Source organism: Piliocolobus tephrosceles, chromosome 6 (genome assembly GCF_002776525.5).
Source record: "Piliocolobus tephrosceles isolate RC106 chromosome 6, ASM277652v3, whole genome shotgun sequence".
In the NCBI taxonomy this organism is placed as follows: domain Eukaryota; kingdom Metazoa; phylum Chordata; class Mammalia; order Primates; family Cercopithecidae; genus Piliocolobus; species Piliocolobus tephrosceles.
In genome coordinates this window covers 93906672-93925753 of record NC_045439.1, presented here as the reverse complement: position 1 = coordinate 93925753, position 19082 = coordinate 93906672, and the positions used below count along the sequence as shown (strand labels likewise).

The 19082-nt window shown below is 42.2% G+C and overlaps 1 protein-coding gene across 4 annotated transcripts in view; it reads right to left on the bottom strand.

The window, feature by feature from the left end:
* HDGFL3 (HDGF like 3) overlaps positions 1-11126 on the bottom strand; it is a 102468-nt gene extending 91342 nt beyond the window's left edge. For 2 of the 4 annotated variants that reach the window (XR_002726774.2, XM_023194325.2), the window contains exon 1: positions 10634-11126. Coding sequence is in view for 3 of the 4 variants with exons in the window: in XM_023194325.2 (XP_023050093.1) it covers positions 10634-10717 (84 nt within the window). In the remaining variant the exon portion in view is untranslated. The remainder of the gene's footprint in view (positions 1-10633) is intronic. The other 2 variants (XM_023194324.2, XM_023194323.1) reach the window with 1 other exon arrangement.
* Between the last annotated feature and the right edge of the window lie 7956 nt (positions 11127-19082).

Here is a 19082-nt window from a genome sequence, read left to right as displayed (position 1 = left end):
AAAAAAAAAAAAAAAAAAAAGAAGCCAATTAATTATATATATAGTTGTTGATACATTTGCAGTTCAAAGATTAAAAGGAAGATGAGAATGAAAATCTATATAAGTTTTTGGGATCAGAGGAAATACTGGCCTAGATAGTTCAATGACCCAATACACTATTGCTTTAATTTATGTTCGTGTGACCTTCATTTAAGACTGTGGCTATAGCAGAATAAAAAGCTCAGGACTGTTAACAAATCATCATCTCAAAAATCCAACTTCTGTTCTATATAAACGCATACAACTCACATAGATTACTTTCCCTTTGGCCTACTGACCAAACCAGTGTTTTTCAAATTGTAGGTAATGAAACTGATCTAGTAGGTTGCAATCTGACTTTACATAAAATGAAATATAAAAATATCAGAATGTATCACATATAGTAACTACAACTTGAAAATTTTTTTGTTATAGGTGCATCTTAGACCATTTTGTGTTGCTGTAACAGAATAACAGAGGCTGGGTAATTTATAAAGAAAACTCTACCATGAGTTTTCTTTACATGAGCTAAAAAAACCTCTTATTTAAGCTCATGGTTCTGCAGGCTGGAAAGTCTAAGCATTGTGCCAGCATCTGCTCAGCTTCTGGTAAGGGCCACATGCTAAGTCAAAACATGGCAAAGAAGGTCAAAGGGAAAGTGGACACGTGAAAAGCAACCAAACAGGAGGAAGAAACTTGCTTTATAACTCACTCTTGCAAGAACTAATCTATTCCCAGAGAACTAATCTAGTCTTCAGAGAGGAAGAACTCACTACCACAGGACCAGCAACAGCACCCAAACACCTCTCGCTAGGCCCCACCTCTCAACACCGCCACACTGGGGATAAAATTTCAACATGAGTTTTGGTGAGGACAAACGGATCACATAAAAATCTCAGCAGAGTCTGTGTGTACATGCATGTGCACATACTGGGATGGGAATTAATATTTATTTCTCACTGTAGGTTATAGTCAAAAAACCTGAAAGCCATTAGACTGCAATCAATCAGCAACAACAACTCATTTCCAAAGTCTAAATATTTTTTTCAAAATTACTGACTTCATCATCATGTAGTAGAGTCCAGTGAAGGAGACAAGAAAAGTTATAACTTGTTTTAAAATAGTTGGTTTCGGGCCGGGAGCAGTGGCTCAAGCCTGTAATCCCAGCACTTTGGGAGGCCTAGACAGGCGGATCACGAGGTCAGGAGATCGAGACCATCCTGGCTAACTTGGTGAAACCCTGTCTCTACTAAAAAAATACAAAAAACTAGCCAGGCAAGGTGGCGGACGCCTGTAGTCCCAGCTACTTGGGAGGCTGAGGCAGGAGAATGGCGTAAACCCGAGAGGCGGAGCTTGCAGTGAGCTGAGATCTGGCACTGCACTCCAACCTGGGCGACAGAGTGAGACTCCGTCTCAAAAAATAAATAAATAAATAAATAAATAAATAAATAGAATAAAATAAAATATTTGGTTTCATTTTGAACGTCAAATAGTTGTCTAGAGTGAATTAATTTTCAAACCATTCAACATATAACTCTAAAATCTAACTGAGAATTTATACTACTCCCTCTAAACAAGCATTTCCTCCAAAATCAAACATGTCATTAATACTAAAGTACTACTTCAGTATCAAAGGAAAAGGAAATAGAGATCTGAAGTTGAGTTTATTTTCTGATCTGTCTACATTATAAAAAGTCCTTAATCTTCTGTGAAACTTTTTTTTTTTTTTTTTTTTTTTGAGACAGAGTCTCGCTCTGTCGCCCAGGCTGGAGTGCAGTGGCGCGATCTCGGCTCACTACAAGCTCCCCCTCCCGGGTTTACGCCATTCTCCTGCCTCAGCCTCCCGAGTAGCTGGGACTACAGGCGTCCGCCATCTCGCCCAGCTAGTTTTTTGTATTTTTTAGTAGAGACGGGGTTTCACCATGTAGACCAGGATGGTCTCGATCTCCTGACCTCGTGATCCATCCGTCTCGGCCTCCCAAAGTGCTGGGATTATAGGCTTGAGCCACCGCGCCCGGCCGAAACTTATTTTTATGTGTGCTAATCACTACTGAAACTATCACTTAAAACCACTCTCATGTCGTATTTTGCAATAGAAACTGAGAAGTCACTACTATGTGATCAGAAATCTTCCAGTCCCCATACACGCAACCTGGCAGCTACCACTGACTCCCCTACACTGACACCTCTACTTCTGGGTAGCTGTATAGATTCTATATTCAGACTTAGAGAATCTACTCAGAATATGAGTTTCAATGATCAGATGAGAAGAGTAGCTTATTCTTAGACCCTTTTTCTATGTTAATGTGGTCCAATTTATCTTGCCCCCAAATCCTGAAGCCCTGTGGAACTTCTAGAAATGGCCTATCACAGGCCGGGTGCAGGGGCTCACACCTATAATCCCAGCACTTTGGGAGGCCGAGGCGGGTAGATCATGAGGTCAGAAGTTCAAGATCAGCCTGGCCAAGATGGTAAAACCTGGTCTCTACTGAAAAAAAAAAAAAAAAAAAAATTTGCTAGGCATGGTGGTGGGCACCTGTAATCCCAGCTACTCGGGAGGCTGAGGCAGAGAACTGCTTAAACCCAGGAGGCAGAGGATGCAGTGAGCTGAGATCGCCCCACTGTGCTCCAGCCTGGGCAAAAGAGAGAAACTCCATCTCAAAAAAAAAACAACGCCAGGTGTGGTGGCTCATGCCTGTAATCCCAGCACTTCGGGAGGTCAAGGCGGGCGGATCATGAGGTCAGGAGATGGAGACCATCCTGGCTAACACAGTGAAACCCTGTTTCTACTAAAAAAATACAAAAACATTAGCCTGGTGTGGTGGCAGGCACCTGTAGTCCCAGCTACTTGGGAGGCTAAGGCAGGAATCCGGGAGGCGGAGGTTAAAATGAGCGGAGATTGTGCCACTGCACTCCAGCCACGGTGACAGAGCGAGACTCCACCTCAAGAAAAAAAGAAAGAAAGAAAAAAAAGAGATGGCCTATCACATTCAGTAACCTATAGGATGGGTAACAATGGGAAGTCCCCAAATTCCCAGTCTCGAGCCAACTCACTATTATAAAGCCACAAAGCAGCTCCTGAAAAACATACCTTCCAAGTCACAGAAGCAGTTACTGAGACTTGACTACATTCCCTCATTGTATAAATAAGAAGCTTTGTGTTCTTGGGAGATAATTATTTAGCAACTTTATTGGAACTTAATTAGCAAACAGTTCTTTCATATACATTTTAACCGTTGATCCTTAGGAAAAAGAAGGGAAAGAGTAAGAATTATCCATCCTATTGTACAAAGAGGTTCACAATAAAAAAGATGCCCAGCCTAACAAACCAAGATAGTGGTGGAACCAAGTACTTGTCTTTTAACCCCTGGTCTGATTCTCTTTCTCTTCGTTGCAGGGCTTCCTCAGAAATTTGGAGGATGTCATTCTGAAGGCTTTTGCTCACCAATCATTAGATTACTTTATTCTATTTTTTTTTACACTTCTGTGTGGCTCTCTGTGATCATACAGATAGCTATTTACCAGACTAATTGTGGTAAATTCTTATCTAGGTAAAAAGAAGACAGAAAAAAATAATTTACAATCTCTATCTTCTATTTTCATGAGGGTATTTTTATGCAGGAGAAATTAATATTTATAACATGAAGGTCAACCCATTCCCCCTTTTACATAGTTGCCAGTAGTTTAAATACACCATACGAGCAAATTGTTTTAGGTACTAGGACCACTATTGACCTGTAAAGATCCTTTATAGTCAGTACTTCTCTACCTGTAGTGAATGACTAGTTTGTTTTTTTTTTGTTTTAAAGTTCTAATGAGTTGCAAACGGACATGTTTATAAAATAAAAATAAATTATGAGAAAAAAGACATTCAAAATGTAAGCCTCAATTATTAGATTCACAAATAAACAAAGCTACTCCATCAAACTGCTCTAAAAAATTTCTAAACTCTTATTTCAGTTTCTATACCTATTTTGTCACTGACAAGTAACATTCACAGGACATGCTTTCAGTAGCACTGCAAGTGATTAGGACATCTTTTTGTAGTGGATGAATAACTACATCAAGTGGGTTGGATTCTGATCTAACATCTGAGACTTTTGAAATAGAAAACTTTCTCCAATAAATAAAGATATTTGACTAGTTCAAATTATATTTATTATGTAATTTATATTATACAATATATTATATTTATTATACTTACTAGCCTATAATGCTTTTCTATACTCATATTTATTGTACTTACTAGCCTATAACGCCTTTCTAATGCAAACAGGCTTTTCAATGAAGTCGTACATAATCTTAAACCATCAGTTATTTTCCAAAAGAATCAAATACAGGCCGGGCGCGGTGGCTCAAGCCTGTAATGCCAGCACTTTGGGAGGCCGAGACGGGTGGATCACGAGGTCAGGAGATCGAGACCATCCTGGCTAACCCGTCTCTACTAAAAAACCCCTGAAGCCCCGTCTCTACTAAAAAATACAAAAAACTAGCCGGGCGAGGTGGCGGGCGCCTGTAGTCCCAGCTACTCAGGAGGCTGAGGCAGGAGAATGGCATAAACCCGGGAGGCGGAGCTTGCAGTTAGCTGAGATCTGGCCACTGCACTCCAGCCCGGGCAACAGAGCGAGACTCTGTCTCCAAAAAAAAAAGAATCAAATACAATCTCTAATAGTAGAAACTTGACTTCAGAGAATTAATATTATTTTCCAAATTATGGAGGAACAGTAGTCATTGGGATGTGCCAGGAATAGAGACTCATCTGGTTGAAATGGGAGCATTGGAAAATGTACATATTGGTATCAAAAGTTTAAAGTTCCTATTAGTTCCCAGATTAAGGGAGAAAATGAGACAATTTGCCAATTCCTTGGCAAAGTGAAAGTAGTCCCTGGGAAAAAGACTGAGTGAGCTTGTGCCAGGACTGAACCACTGAGGTACTTCTTAGGCCAAAGTAATGAAGATTATAAACACCTTACTTTCTGTTGAGGTTAAAAAGAACTTAAGTCCCAAATGATTCTCTGAAAATAATGTGGCCTGGTCTCCAGAAATAAATTTACCACCTTCTAACAGATCATTGTCAAATGCAAAAAACCTGAAAGTGCTATGGATCAGAAACTGGATTCCCAACAAATATTTATATTAAGAAAGGGTATGGAAACACTTCATAATCATGTTTTAGAATTGCTGCAAATTTAATCTATTGCTAGAGATATGAAAAAACTATATCCCTATGCCTCACACAGAGTAGGTGCTCAACAAAAGTTCAATAAGAGTTCAGCTCTTGAAGCTGTATAAATAGGAAGGTCAAATGCTTTATTCTCATGTTTTACAAAGTGAGAGGTTGAAGAAAGCTAGATCAAAAACATGATAAGCAGTCATTTAGTATTAAAGGAAGCGGAAGACACTGATGCAGGTAAACAAATCAGACAGGCTGAAACCAGAACTCAAAGAAAGTCTAAAGAGAACACTCTAAAGTAGAAAATGAAGTTTCTATAATAAGTCAAAAGGGGATAGATAGGAAGATGCCACTTGGTAGGAGTGAGGACTCAAAGGAAACAAAAAAAACTCATTGAAAGCTAAAAATAGTGAAATTTAATCCATGTAAAAGTATTAGTTCTCTTTTCTCCCTAACTCATATAAAATGTGCTTTTTAAATTGAGGTATAACTTTCATACAGTATAGTGCACAAATCTTAAATGTACAGCTTGATACATTTTTACATACGTACATCCATGTAACACCATGCAGATCAAGATAGGGAACATTTCCAGTGCCTTCTCCTGTTCAATAACTCCTTTCTACCCACCACAAACCAGTGACCACTGTGTATTTATTACTGTTTATTGTCAAATAGTACTCCACTGTGTGAATTACACTACAAATCTGTTTACTCATTCTCCTGTTGATGGACATTTGGGTTGTTTCCTGTTCCATTATGAAGAAAGTTGTTATGTATGAACATTCTTATACAGTATTTTGGTGAATATAAACACTCATTTCTCTTGGGTATGTACCTAGAACAGACCGCTATGTCACAAGGTAAGCATATGTAGATTAAGTCAGTTTTCTAAAGTAACTGTATCAATACACTCTACTAGCAATGTTTGAGAATTCTCATATAAAGTTTTAAATATAAAAAAGTGCTTTAGTTGAGGCACAAGAATTTTGAGGCTTTTTGTTTATATTGTTTTCTGACCTTTTAGAGTAGGGGGTAACATAAACAGAGTGCTCACATCTCAGGGAATGGTTTGGGCGGGGCATGGGAAGAAAATAGAATTTCGATTTCAGTTTCTTACTCTTTTAGCTAAAAAGTAAATTTTACTAATATTTTATATGCAAGTTGACACTACTAATAGTTTTCTTATTCAGATGGTTATGTTTATTCACATTGGGTATACTGTGATTTACTGCCATTTGGTGTGTGCCCGGTTGAGCAGGATTATGGAATATCTACTTCTAACTGAACTAGCTCTCACCAAAGGAAGAGGTGGCTAAAAAAAAAGAAAGATTTCTACACAAAAATAATATTAGTAATGTAGATACAAGCAAACAACAAGGAAATGTCTAAACTGACACTTCTATTCTAGAAAATCTCTTCAGAAGAACCATGACCATCCATCTAGTCAAATCTCACAAGCAGCAGGCAGAAAATATTCCAAAAATTAAGACTTTAAAAAATATGAACTTAACCTATAAGTAATAAGTATTATTACTGTTAACGATATTGTGCAATGAAAATTGTAAAACATCGTTTTCATCAAGTCATCCCTTTTAGTTTGTGTTTATTTTATGCTGTATATAGTAACAGAAAACACATGTATATATAAAGAAAATTTACATATATTAGGGATGTATGCTCAAATTATTTTACCAACAGGGTACACAAACAGAAGAGTTCAGAGACTCTTGTTTCAGCCTCAGCATTTTTTAGTATTAAGCTAGCTAATCCATAACAGAGGAACTTCTAATTTTTAAAGCCATACAAAATTTAGGCATACTAAATGAGAAACAGCCCAGCTGCTATTTAATGTTAGAATAATACATCTGAACAGTGGGGGAGAAGGAAGGAGGAGGACAGGAATCTACTAGAAAGAGGTATGAGAGTACTTTCGTAGCTACCGTTCTATACCTTGGTAGGTATTATGCCAATGTATATCTACATGTATTTATATTACATATGATATGTATCACATATACTTCCATATATCAGACACATATTATATAGAGATATATTTATATTATACTAATGTATACATTTGTCAAATTCATCGAATGGTAACTACATTCCATTCTATGTAAATTTTACCTCAAAAGAGAAAAGGATCCATTCAAAGTATTAACCACTAGGTAACAGTATGCACGTGTCTAGGAGTAAATTATGGTGATGTCTGCAACTTACCTTGAAATGCATAAAATAAGAGGAACTATTATGTAGATAGAGGGATGAATATACAAACAGATGCATGAAAGAGCAAGTAGAATGAAATTTAACTGTAGAATCTAGGTAGTAGATAAATGGGTCTTCACAGTACAATTTTTAAAGCTTATCTCTGTATTTGAAATTTTTCAGGATAAAAATTGGAAAAAATGAATCTGAGTTGAAAGTTGACAAATAATAATTTAAAATAGTGTAGTGATACAAGGGAAAGTTAGAAATTCAAAAAGGGAAAAGGTAGGAACATACAAGTACCATCACTTGGTGCTTTTAGATACTCTGTATTTGTGAGGTGAGAATTATCCTTATTTTACAGACTAGTAAATGGAAACTTAGAAAGATTACAGAACATGCACAAGGTCACAGTGTGAAGCCGAGCCAAGAGCTGAATCCAACTTGTAGGAATTCTGAATCCTCTTGACCTACATTCCTCACAAAGGGCTGCCGAGGACCAAACATCTTCCCTAGAGCAGGCAAGTTGCTTCTCCATTCCTGCATGAACCAGCTCTAACACAAAGTTCCTTCCTACAACATATACTCTGAAATTCGTCTCCTCCTGGTTTTCCTCCTAAGTTTGAGTCCTTGGGGCCCCAGAGTATCTAATCTCCACATAACTGGCCTTCATATCAAGTGATAGAATTTGAAATTTCAATAAGCAAGACTTTTTTTTCCCAGTTAGTATTTTATAACATTATCACCTCCACAGCTATAACTAGGTGTAAAATGGGAATAATGCCTCATAGAATTGGGATGAAAAAAATGAAAACATATGTGAAGTACATGCACTGTAAAAAAAGGGGACTCAAATCTTTTTCTAACCTTTACCTTTCTTTGGCAATTGCAGCATGCCACTCATGAGAAAATACTTTTTTTTTTTTTTTTGAGTCTTAGGTTGTTTCTTGAAGAGCTCGTTAAATGTGAATAGATACAGATTTTTCTTCTGTGTACTTATTTTTTTTTTTGGAGACGGAGTCTTGCTCTGTCGCCCAGGCTGGAGTGCAGTGGCTGGATCTCAGCTCACTGCAACCTTCGCCTCCTGGGTTCACGCCATTCTCCTGCCTCAGCTTCCTGAGTAGCTAGGACCACAGGAGCCCGCCACCTCGCCCGGCTAATTTTTTGTATTTTTAGTAGAGACGGGGTTTCACCGTGTTAGCCAGGATGGTCTCGATCTCCTGACCTCGTGATCCGCCTGTCTCAGCCTCCCAAAGTGCTGGGATTACAGGCTTGAGCCACCGTGCCCGGCCTTCTGTGTACTTATTTTATCTAAAAATTTTGTTTCCTCATTTTATTTTCCATTTTGCCTTGATTTGGAATTATCACTTAGAGGGATTTTATGTACAATTAGATATACAACTAGGATCACTTCTATAGGATTTTTATGTTTCACAAGTTACTACAGGTGGCCAACCTGTGCAAGCAACATGTTAATGAAATTTTAAGTCTATTTTCTTTTTGACTCTCAGAAGATATTTTTCAAAGGAAAAATTTAAAAAGTCATTATGTTACTAGGAAATGACCAACTGGTAATGGTAACCTTTAATTGGCTTTGGCTGTGTTTATATACATACGCCCTAAAGCTATACATTTCTTACTTGGCAAATAGATTCTGGGATTTTCTAAAGTCACAAATATATTCAGGGACTCCTAAAGTCACAAATCTTGCCTCTCTAAGCAATACTGTATTACAGCATAAAAAAATAACCAGTTACTCTACCTTAAAAACTTTGTCTTATTTTAAGGACAACCTACAGTTCAGATGTGAAGTTATTTTCAGTCTACTGGAACCTGAATAAGACTGTTTTTTCCTCTTGATATCTGAGGTTGTTAGTGTTGGAATGGATCCTAGAGATGATTTTACAGTTGCAGAAATAGATATGCAGACAGTTGAAATGATTAGTCCATAACAGAGCCTGAACCAGACACCAGGTCCCCCAATTCCTGGCCTAGTGTTCTTTCCATTTGACAACCGTGCCAAACCAAATATTTAAAAAGTGATTATATCCATCCATTACTTCAACTTCACTAAATTTCAGTCTGGCCACTCGTGATGTCACTTCCTTTTGTGAATGGGTGTATTTTTTTTTTCCTTAGTCTTGCTATCTTCACTTGACTACAATACAACATCTTAGAGCTCACACTCTATATTTATGCCAATTTTCTCCATGCCTGTTTCCGTTCCTAAAGGATACCAATATAATCTCTAGAATGCCTTGACCCTCCTTTTCACAAGATTTATTTCAAGCAATCAACTGCCAACCATACAAAAATAAAAATAAAAGGGATTTATTCTAAAACACAAAGCATACATGGCAGTCTTGCGTGTCTTCCTCAAAGGACTCAATAAAAATTGTGAATGCTATGTATTACATGCAGATGCTTTCTAGAAAAAGAACCCAACGACAACCTTGTTATGTAGGAAGAGAGAGCTATTGTGGACTGTAGTAGAAGGCCAAGAATAAGGTTTGAGAGTCTACCTAAAATAAATATGGAGGTGGAAAGGCACAAGAAGCTTGCTGGACCCACCAGTCAGAGCTAGGCTGCTAGCTCTCGGCTATCAGAGGTCGGCTCAAAAGAATGATAGGCACCAGAGAGGCAGGTACCCCGGGACAATGATAGGGCAGGCGGGGCACCTGGAATCGCGCTCAGGGAAAACTCAACAAGTCTGGAAAGCAAAGAGATGGATGAATGACTGCCAAGAGGCTCCTGCTGGCCTCTGGATGACCACTACCCCTTTCCAGGATTTACTGCCCGCCGGCACTCGCCGGCTCGCGGACAGCCGTTCACCCCGCGGCCATATCCGCCCCGACGTTCGCCCGGGACCCAGGGTATCCACCAACGACCCTGTCCGAAGCCGAAGCCTCCATCTCAGGCCCGCTGCCCGGTGGCGTGGCTTCCCGGTCGGCACCGGCTTTCTAGGAGGAAGGCAGCGTCGGGCCTGCGGGGGCCGGACCCGCCTTCGAAAGTGGGCGGAAGGATGGCCGCCCTGGCGGAGTGCGGGCGCGGCCGGGAGCCCTTGCCTCAGCCCCGGCCCGGTCTTCTCGGTGCCGCGCCGCCCTCAGCCCTCACCACGGCCGGCCGCGAGCTGCGGGCTCGGGGCTGAGGCGATGGGGAAAGGGGGTGGGCGCGCCATCATGAAGGGGAAAATGGTGGGCGGGCGGGCCCGCGCGCGGCCGCGGTACTCACCCGGGCCGGCCAGTGCGGGTAGCCCTTCATCTTGGCGAAGACCAGGTCGCCCGCTTTGTACTCGCGGGGACGCGGACGCGCCATCCCAGCCGCTCCCCTTCCTGGTAGTCCTTGGTCGCCGCGAAGATGCCGGGAGGCCGCCCCCCCGCGGGCCGACGGACTGCGCTGCACTCCCTGCGGGCCTCAAGCCGGGCGGACGAGCGGCCGCTCCGACGAGGGGAAGCGGCGAGGCGGCGGCTGAGGCAAGGGGTGGGCGGGGGGCGCAGCAGGCCCGGCAAATCACGGCCCGGCAGCGGGGGAGGGGAGCCCCCGGCCGTTCGGCGCTCGCCCGCGTCCGGCCGCGCCAAGGTCCCCGCCGCCGCCGCCGCCGCCGCCGCGCGCGCTGCTTACCAGCGCCGCGTCGCCTGCCTCATGCCGCCGCCGCCGGCCTCCCTCCCGGGCTCCCGGGCGCGGCGCGAGCGCCGGGCCTCGCGTCTGCTCCGAATTCCTCCTCGGGCAGCGACCGCAAACACGATCTTATTATTGTTCTCGCGCGCGCTCAGCATCCCCCCCGCCGCGCCCCGCTTCCCGCTCCCCTCCCCTCCCCTCCCCTCCCGCGTCGGCCGGTTAATTCCTAGGTACACGGCCGGCTTTCGCGGAGAAACCGAGCGCGCCAGCCCGGCTGCTCGGCGGGCGGGCGGTGGGCGCGTCCTTCCCTAGCACGGAAGCCCGCGCCGGGCGGGCGGGAGCGCCTACTCCGGGGGACGCCAGCCGCCTGCTCTCTTTTGTTCTTGGCCCGGAGCTGCCGGCTGCAGCCCAGCCAATCACCACCCGGCCGCCCCCTTCCCCTCCCGTCCGCACCACTCTGGGGGTTCTCCCCACTCACGTCCCCCAGTCCCACCCACACCTCCCGCTGACTCGACCCCCGCCTGGCTACCCCCAGTCAGCCACTTCCGCGGGTGCTCTCTGGTGAGTGGGGGACAAAGGCGCTCCAGGCCCGGGGGACCCTCTGCTGGGCAGCAAGCTGCCGGAAAGAGCACTGCTCCGGAGTCAGCGACCTTGTTGGGTTCTTGCCCCAGGTCTGCCCTTAACAGTGCAGTGTGACCCACCTAGGGCAAGCTATTTAAATGTAGTCCTGGGAGGTTTTCTCATTTGCTGAATGGCACAGACGGGATTCGAACCTGGAACATGAGTCCAAAGTCCATAAGCGGTTATGTTTCTCTCTGTGTGCGTTTCATAGGCCTGCAGTGTTTGTGAAAAGGACTTGCTCTGGCCAGTCACTTGTTTCCAATCCTGGCAACCTTTTGGACAACGTTTTTGAAATTAGCATCCCTTTCTGAAGATCTATGTACGTATACAGTTCATTAGCTCTAGAACAACATGTTCATTTACCACTATTTTTTTTACTCTAAAGTTTCTAGCTGGCTGCTTTCAAAGACATGTTGAGAGTAAGAATCTTCCTAACACCCTCTTTGTGAGGGGTAAGTAGAATGAATAAGTCGTTTGGAGTCTGCCCAATGAATGAATGCTGCTGCTTTAATCATGCTGTAGCCCACCTTCTTTAAGGGGTCAGCTGGCATACCTCCTAAATGCTGCTGACTTTCTGTGGCCCTCACCTTGTCACAAGGACAGTTCTCATTTGTGTCTGTATTCTCTGCTAGTTGCGTCTGTCCTCTCTCCTTTTTACAGAAGCTAAAGTTTTCCCCACCATCGGCCTCCCTCGCTGGCCCTGTAGAATGGTGTGTATTTTAACCCCTGCTCTTGTTCTGTGGTGCTGGGCTTCCTATGATGGGGCTTTAAAGTCTCTAGATTTCCTGTGGATTGTTTACTTTGTGAGTAGTACTTTTACATTACTTTACCAATGCATTTCCTTGCTACTTGCATCTCATGATTTTCCGTTTTTTTGTTTTTCTTTTTTTGGTATTGACCTGTACTCACCTGTCCTACAGATTCATTTTTTTCCTCTTTTCTCACTGTGGAAGATGAGTCTAGGTCCTCTTTGCCTCAGTTGTAATAATCTGCTAACATCTCTCTTCTAGAACCTACCGTATGCAGCTGCCGTAATGTCACACATTGCTTGTGAAGCTGTAGAATGATTTCTGTATCCTCATATATCAAACTCAGATCCCTCTGACTAGCCACCAAAGCCCTAGCTGTTGCCTGCTTGCATCTATAGTCCAGCCTCCCTGTGGGCACGGGGTGGATATAGGGAAGAGCAGAGAAATAAGAGGGGAAAGGTTGTCAGTTGGAAGCCAACCAGAGGAGGGCAATAAGCAATGGAGGGACATGATCACAGTTCAGGTTTAGACATTACTTTGGTGGCCAGCATGGGACTAGACTTGAGGGTGAGAGGCTGGGGGCAGGACCTCCATTGATGTTCTCTCACCAGGAGAGATAAAACAAGGGCTGAGATAAAGCTTGCTGATTCTTTGGGTGGCAGGTGGGTAGGAAGGAGGAAGAGTAGAAACTGATTCCCTGGTTTCTGGCTGGAGCAGCAGGATGATTAGTTTTGACACTCACCAGGGTGCAGAAATCCATGAAGAATGGGCAAGTTTGGAGATGAGATCTTGAGTGGTTTGGGATGTGTTGAGATTTCCATGGGCCATCCAGAGAGATAGTTAGTGGGCAGCTAAATACACAGCTTAGAGAAAGTGGTCAAGACGGAATATAGACTTTTGAGTGATATCAGTATATAAGTGGTCACTGAAACCATAACAGAGGATGCCCTGGAAACTGTAGAATGAGAAAAGCAGTGCCCAACTTTGGAACCAGGTAACACCAACATCTAAGGGTCAGATAAAAGAAGAATGTAGTGTCATAGGAGCCAAGGAGTAAAAGAATTTCCAGAAGGAAGGAAATGTCTGGGTAGATGCCACAAGGAGGTCAGGTGTGACACGGAAGGAGATAAGTATGTTGAACCTGGTGATTGAGAAATCACTGATGAAAGAGTTGGGAACTGTTTCACTCAATGGTATTGGGAAGACACCAAAGAGTGGTGGATTGAGATGTGAGTAAGAGGTGAAAATGTGGAGGCTAGGAGAAATTTTAGTTTGTAATGAGGAGAAGCAGCCAGTAGAGTGCATAATTGATGGAGTTTGGTAATTTTGAGAAGGTGAACATTTCTCCCAATCTAGGCCTTGGTTTCAGGTTTGCTCAGCACACGTCATTTGCCTGACTCTCAATCTCTCATCTAACCAAGTCAGACTTAATAATACACCCACATGGTCTCCCTCTGGCTGGTCATCAGGAATCTCCTAATGCTCTTGGCTAAGAGCCCATCTGTCTCTGCAGCCAGGATGGATGCAGACCACCTTGTCAACACATTGCTACTGGGGATGAAGCATTGCCCTGTGGCTTTCACTGCAGACAGAGCTTTCAGACTGGTTCTTCCACTTTATGAAAAGGACTAAGCTGTGGCTATTCCAGAACAATGCTCTATTCAAATATTTAACAGATAATATGTAACTCTTTAAAGATATGATTAGGACCATTAAAAGAGTCTGATTTATTTTAGTCAATGTGGCTAAAATTGGAGCTGCTCTATTTGCTATATCAAAATAGCATACATTAATTTTACTTCTGAAACATAGAAGGAAATCCATTCACAAATGGTGATAATATCAACTTTCTTTGATCACTTTTTATTTCAGCATCCTCAAATCCCTGTGGGCTAGTACTTCTCCCTGCCTTTGGCTTCTTGATCTATTTTTGCCATCCTCTTCTCAATCATCCACATATATGTATATTGTTGATGTGATGCTGTTGTCACTTTCTCCTTTCATATCTTCACTTAGCTTCCTAGTAAAACTCTAACAGTTCCTTCAAATCTTGCCCCCAAATTAACCCATTCCATAATACTTCAATTGCCTCAAATCTATTCCTTTGTCCAAGTTATGTATGAGGTGATACATATAACATACTTAGAACAGTGCCTGGCACATAGTAAATGCTCACTAAATGTTAGTTGATATTGTTATCTTTGTTACTTACATGGTGTGGTGAAAAGAACTGTGGAAAGGGATTCAGGAAAATTTGGTGTTACACACACACACACACACACACACTCACTCACTCAGCATGTTAGAAGAGAGCTCCCTGGGCCTTGCATCAGAGTCCATTTCCATTACTTTTGCCACTAGAGGTATCTCTTAAATGTCTTTCAACCCAATCCCAGGGGACTGGTCTCACATTCCTTGAAAGAGAAAGGGCTGTAAGACATTGAAAGAGAAAGGGCTGTAAGATATTAACTCTTGAGAGTCAAATAAAAGAACTGTAATATACTACCTGTAGTGACAGAGACAACTCCCATGTTGGTGTGAGCATCAGGGGCAGTTCTAAGTTGATAAAAGGCACCGTAGAGTCAATGTGGGCCATGAAGGGAGAGGGCTGGGGTTAAATGTTGGGGTCAGCCAGAATTGCCTGAGTAGGGATGGGTAACAGCAGCAACTGCATTTAGGCTACTAAGTAGAGATACAGATGGCACCTCAATCATAACCCTAGAAATATTAATGGTCTTAGAAGGCACTGCTTGAACTACCTGGGACCTTATTTGGGGACTGAAAAAGGGATTGCTTTAGGTCCTAGGAGTTCTGAGACTGTGAGCCTAAGGACTATTTCATTGAGGTTGTTTTCATTCTCACCTCTTCACCGTTGTGTAGCAGGCTGAGGAGCAAACTGGGTGATTTGACTGAATTACTAGCTAATTGGAGAGAAGGGGTTCAAGATGTGGAAGATATTAAAGGTTTGAAGATTTTTGCAAGTTTGCCTACCATTTGTGCTAGTATTGTTTCAGTAGTAGTGTATATGCTGCTGAAGGGAGCATTAGATTACAATTATATTATTCGTTAGCACTGTTGAGTACTGTTATGTATCATCAGTGTTCTAGATCTAGGACCCATGGGGAATAATGAAGGAATCATTATTCCTTCATTATTGCCAAATGAAGTAGTGTTACAGGAGGCTAGGGTATCTATATCTAACCATCTGAAGAGCCACCATATAGAGTGAAGAATGTGGGAGACATGATATTTTGATAGTTCGAGGCCTAGACATGAAGAGGCCTAGTAGCTTTTATTTCACCCTCTCGAAGTGCTGACCTACCATGTAAAGAATCATAAATACCTTGCTAGTATGGAGGAAGAGTGGGGCACATGGAGAGAGGTAGGTCCTGGAGAATAAAAAATGAAAGAGAGGAGAGAGAGGCCCAACCAGTCCCCAACTCTTCCAGTCGCTTTGTTGACTGGAAGCCAGACTTGTGAGCAAAACCATGTTGGATCCTCCAACCTCAGTTAAGCTATCCTGGCCAACGCTATGTGGCAGAGACAAACTATCATCATTGAGCCTTACCCAAATCACAGACCATGAGCAAGTGAATAATGGCAGCTGTTTTAAGCCACAAAATTTGGGTCTGTTTTGTTATGTAGAAACAAATAACAAGCAGGGTTGAATAGCAGATTAGATATAGCTGAAGTGAGCCAGTGACCTGGAAGATGGATCAAAAGGAAAAATATTCAGACAGAAGCTCAGAGGAAAAAAAAGGGAGGAAAAAACAGAAAATAACAGTATACTCACACCAACTTTCTATTAGCTAGTATTTGTAAGTTAGTATTATTTTTCTGTGAGATTTGGTGAAAAATCTAGTATGAAGTCCCAAATGATGATGAGAGGGAGAGAATGGAATAGAAGCAGTATTTGAAGCAGTGATGGTCAAGAATTTGCCAAAACTGATTAACAATACAGCTATGGATTGAATGTTTGTATCCTCCCACCCCCAATTCATTCATTGAAACTCTAATCCCCAGTGTGATGGTATTTGGAGGTGGGGCCTTTGGGAGGTAATTAAGTCATGAAAATAGAGTTCTCATGATAAGGTTAGTGCCTTTCTTTTCTTTTCTTTCTTTCTTTTTTTTTCTTTTTCTTTCTTTCTTTTTTTTTTTTTTTTTTAGATGGAGTTTCACTTTTTTTGCCCAGGCTAGAGAGCAATGGCATGATCTTGGCTCACTGCAACCTCTGCCTCCTGGGTTCAAGTGATTCTCCTGCCTCAGCCTCCTGAGTAGCTGGGATTACAGGCGCGCACCACCACGCCCAACTAATTTTGTATTTTTAGTAGAGACGAGGTTTCACCTTGTTGGCCAGGCTGGTCTCGAACTCCTGACCTCAGGTGATCCGCCTGCCTCGGCCTCCCGAAGTGCTGGGATTACAGGCATGAGTCACTGTGCCGGGCCAAGAACTTGCTTCTTTTCTCTGCTTCTACCTTATGAGGATACAGTGAGAAGATGGTGCAAACCAGGAAATGTGCCCTCACCAGACACCAGCTCTGCTGGTGCATTGATCTTGGATTTCCCAGCTTCCAGAACTGTTAGAAATAAATGCCTGTTTAAACCACCCAGTCTATGGTATTTTTGTTACAGCAAACCAAATTAAATGAGACGTATCAAGCCATAGATTAAATAGTATTTTGAAGATCAATCATGACATATTTTTAAAAATCACTCCTAAGAAAATAATAGGAGGCTGGATGTGGTGGCTCGTGTGCATAATCCCAGCATTTTGGGAGGCCAAGGCAGGAAGATCACTTGAATCCAGGAGTTTGAGACCAGCCTGGGCAACATAATGGGTCCCTGTCTCTAACAAAAAAAAAAAAAAAAAAAAAGCCAGGAGTGGTGGCATGCACCTGTAGTCCCAGCTACTTGGGAGGCTAAGGTAGGAGGATCTTCAGCCTGGGAGGTTGAGGCTGCAGTGAGCTGTGATTGTGCTACTGCACTTCAGCTTAGGTGACAGAGTGAGACCCTGTCTCAAAAAAAAAAAAAAAAAAACCAGCAGCCATAATAGTAAAATTGTTGAAACCCATAGACAATGAGAATATATAAAAAGAAGACGAAGGCAAAAACACATTATCTTCAAAGGTGCAGCAAAAAGAATGATAACTGATTAATCAGCAGAAAGAAAACTAGCAACATAAAATTTGAAAGCAAACTATCTTTCAAATAAAAGACAGAATTTTTAGACAAATATAAACCTAGAGAATTTATCAGCAGCAGACTTGCACTAAATGAAATACTGAAAGGAACTAGTTAGGTGGGAAGAAAACGATCCCAGATAAACAGCAAGATGCAGGTCAAAATGAAGAACAATAGAATAAATATTTGAGAAAAATCTAAAGAAAAATAAACTATAAAATTACATAATGATCACTTCAGTTATATATATGGGGAATTAAAAATTCACAAATAGTGAGGGTGGATGTTGTTGTTGTTGTTGTTGTTGTTGTTGTTGTTTGAGACAGAGTCTCACTCTGTCACCCAGGCTGGAGTGCAGTGGCATCATCTTGACTCACTGCAACCTCTGCCTCCTGGGTTCAAGCAAATCTCCTGCCTCAGCCTCCCGAGTAGCTGGCAATACAGGCACATGCCACCATGCCCAGCTAATTTTTGTATTTTTAGTAGAGATGGGATTTCGCCATGTTGGCCAGGGTGGTCTCGAACTCCTGACCTCAGGTGATCCGCCCACCTTGGCCTCGCAAAGTGCTGGGATTACAGGCTGTCCCGGCTCAAGTAGTGAGATTGAGGTAAGTGAAATAAAAAGGTCTAAGGTCCCAGAATAATACAGAAAGTGACAAAAATATGAACATATTACATTTTAGTTTTTATTATTTTCAACTTTTGTTTTAGGTTCAGAGTTTTTATGTGTGGGTTGGTTACATGGGTAAATTGTGTATTGCTAAAGTTTGGTGTATGAATGATCTCGTCACCCAAGTAGTGACTATAGTACATGGTAGGTAGTTTTCAGCCATCATCGCTTCCTTCCCCCTTCTCTTTTGGAGTCCCAGTGTCTATTGTTACCATCTTTGTGTCCACATGTACTCAATGTTTAACTCCCTCTTATAAGTGAGAACATGCAGTATTTGGTTTTCTGTTTCTGTTTCTGTGTTAATTTGCTTAGGATAATGGTCCACAGTGGCATTCATGTTGCTGGAAGGACATGATTTTGTTCTTTTTTATGGCTGCATAGTATTCCATGGTATATAGGTGCCACATTTTCTTTATCCAGTCCACCGCTGCTGGGCATCTAAGTTGATTCACTGTCTTTATTATTGTGAACAGTGATGCAACGAATATACCAGTACATTTGTCTTTCTGGTAGAACAAATTATTTTTCTTTGGGTATATACCCAGTAAGCGGATTGCTGGGTTGAGTGGTGGTTCTAAATTATTTGAGAAATCCCCAAACTGAGCTAATTTACTTTCCTCCCTACAGTGTATAAGCATTCCCTTTCTCTTCAGCATTGCCAATGTCTATTGTTTTTTGACCATTTAGTAATAGCCGTTTTGACTGGTGTGAGATGGTATCTCATTGTGGTTTTGATTTGCATTTCTCTGATGATTAGTGATATTGAACATTTTAAAATATTTTTGTTGGCCACATATATGCCTTCTTTTGAGAAGTGTCTGTTCATGTCCTTGGCACATTT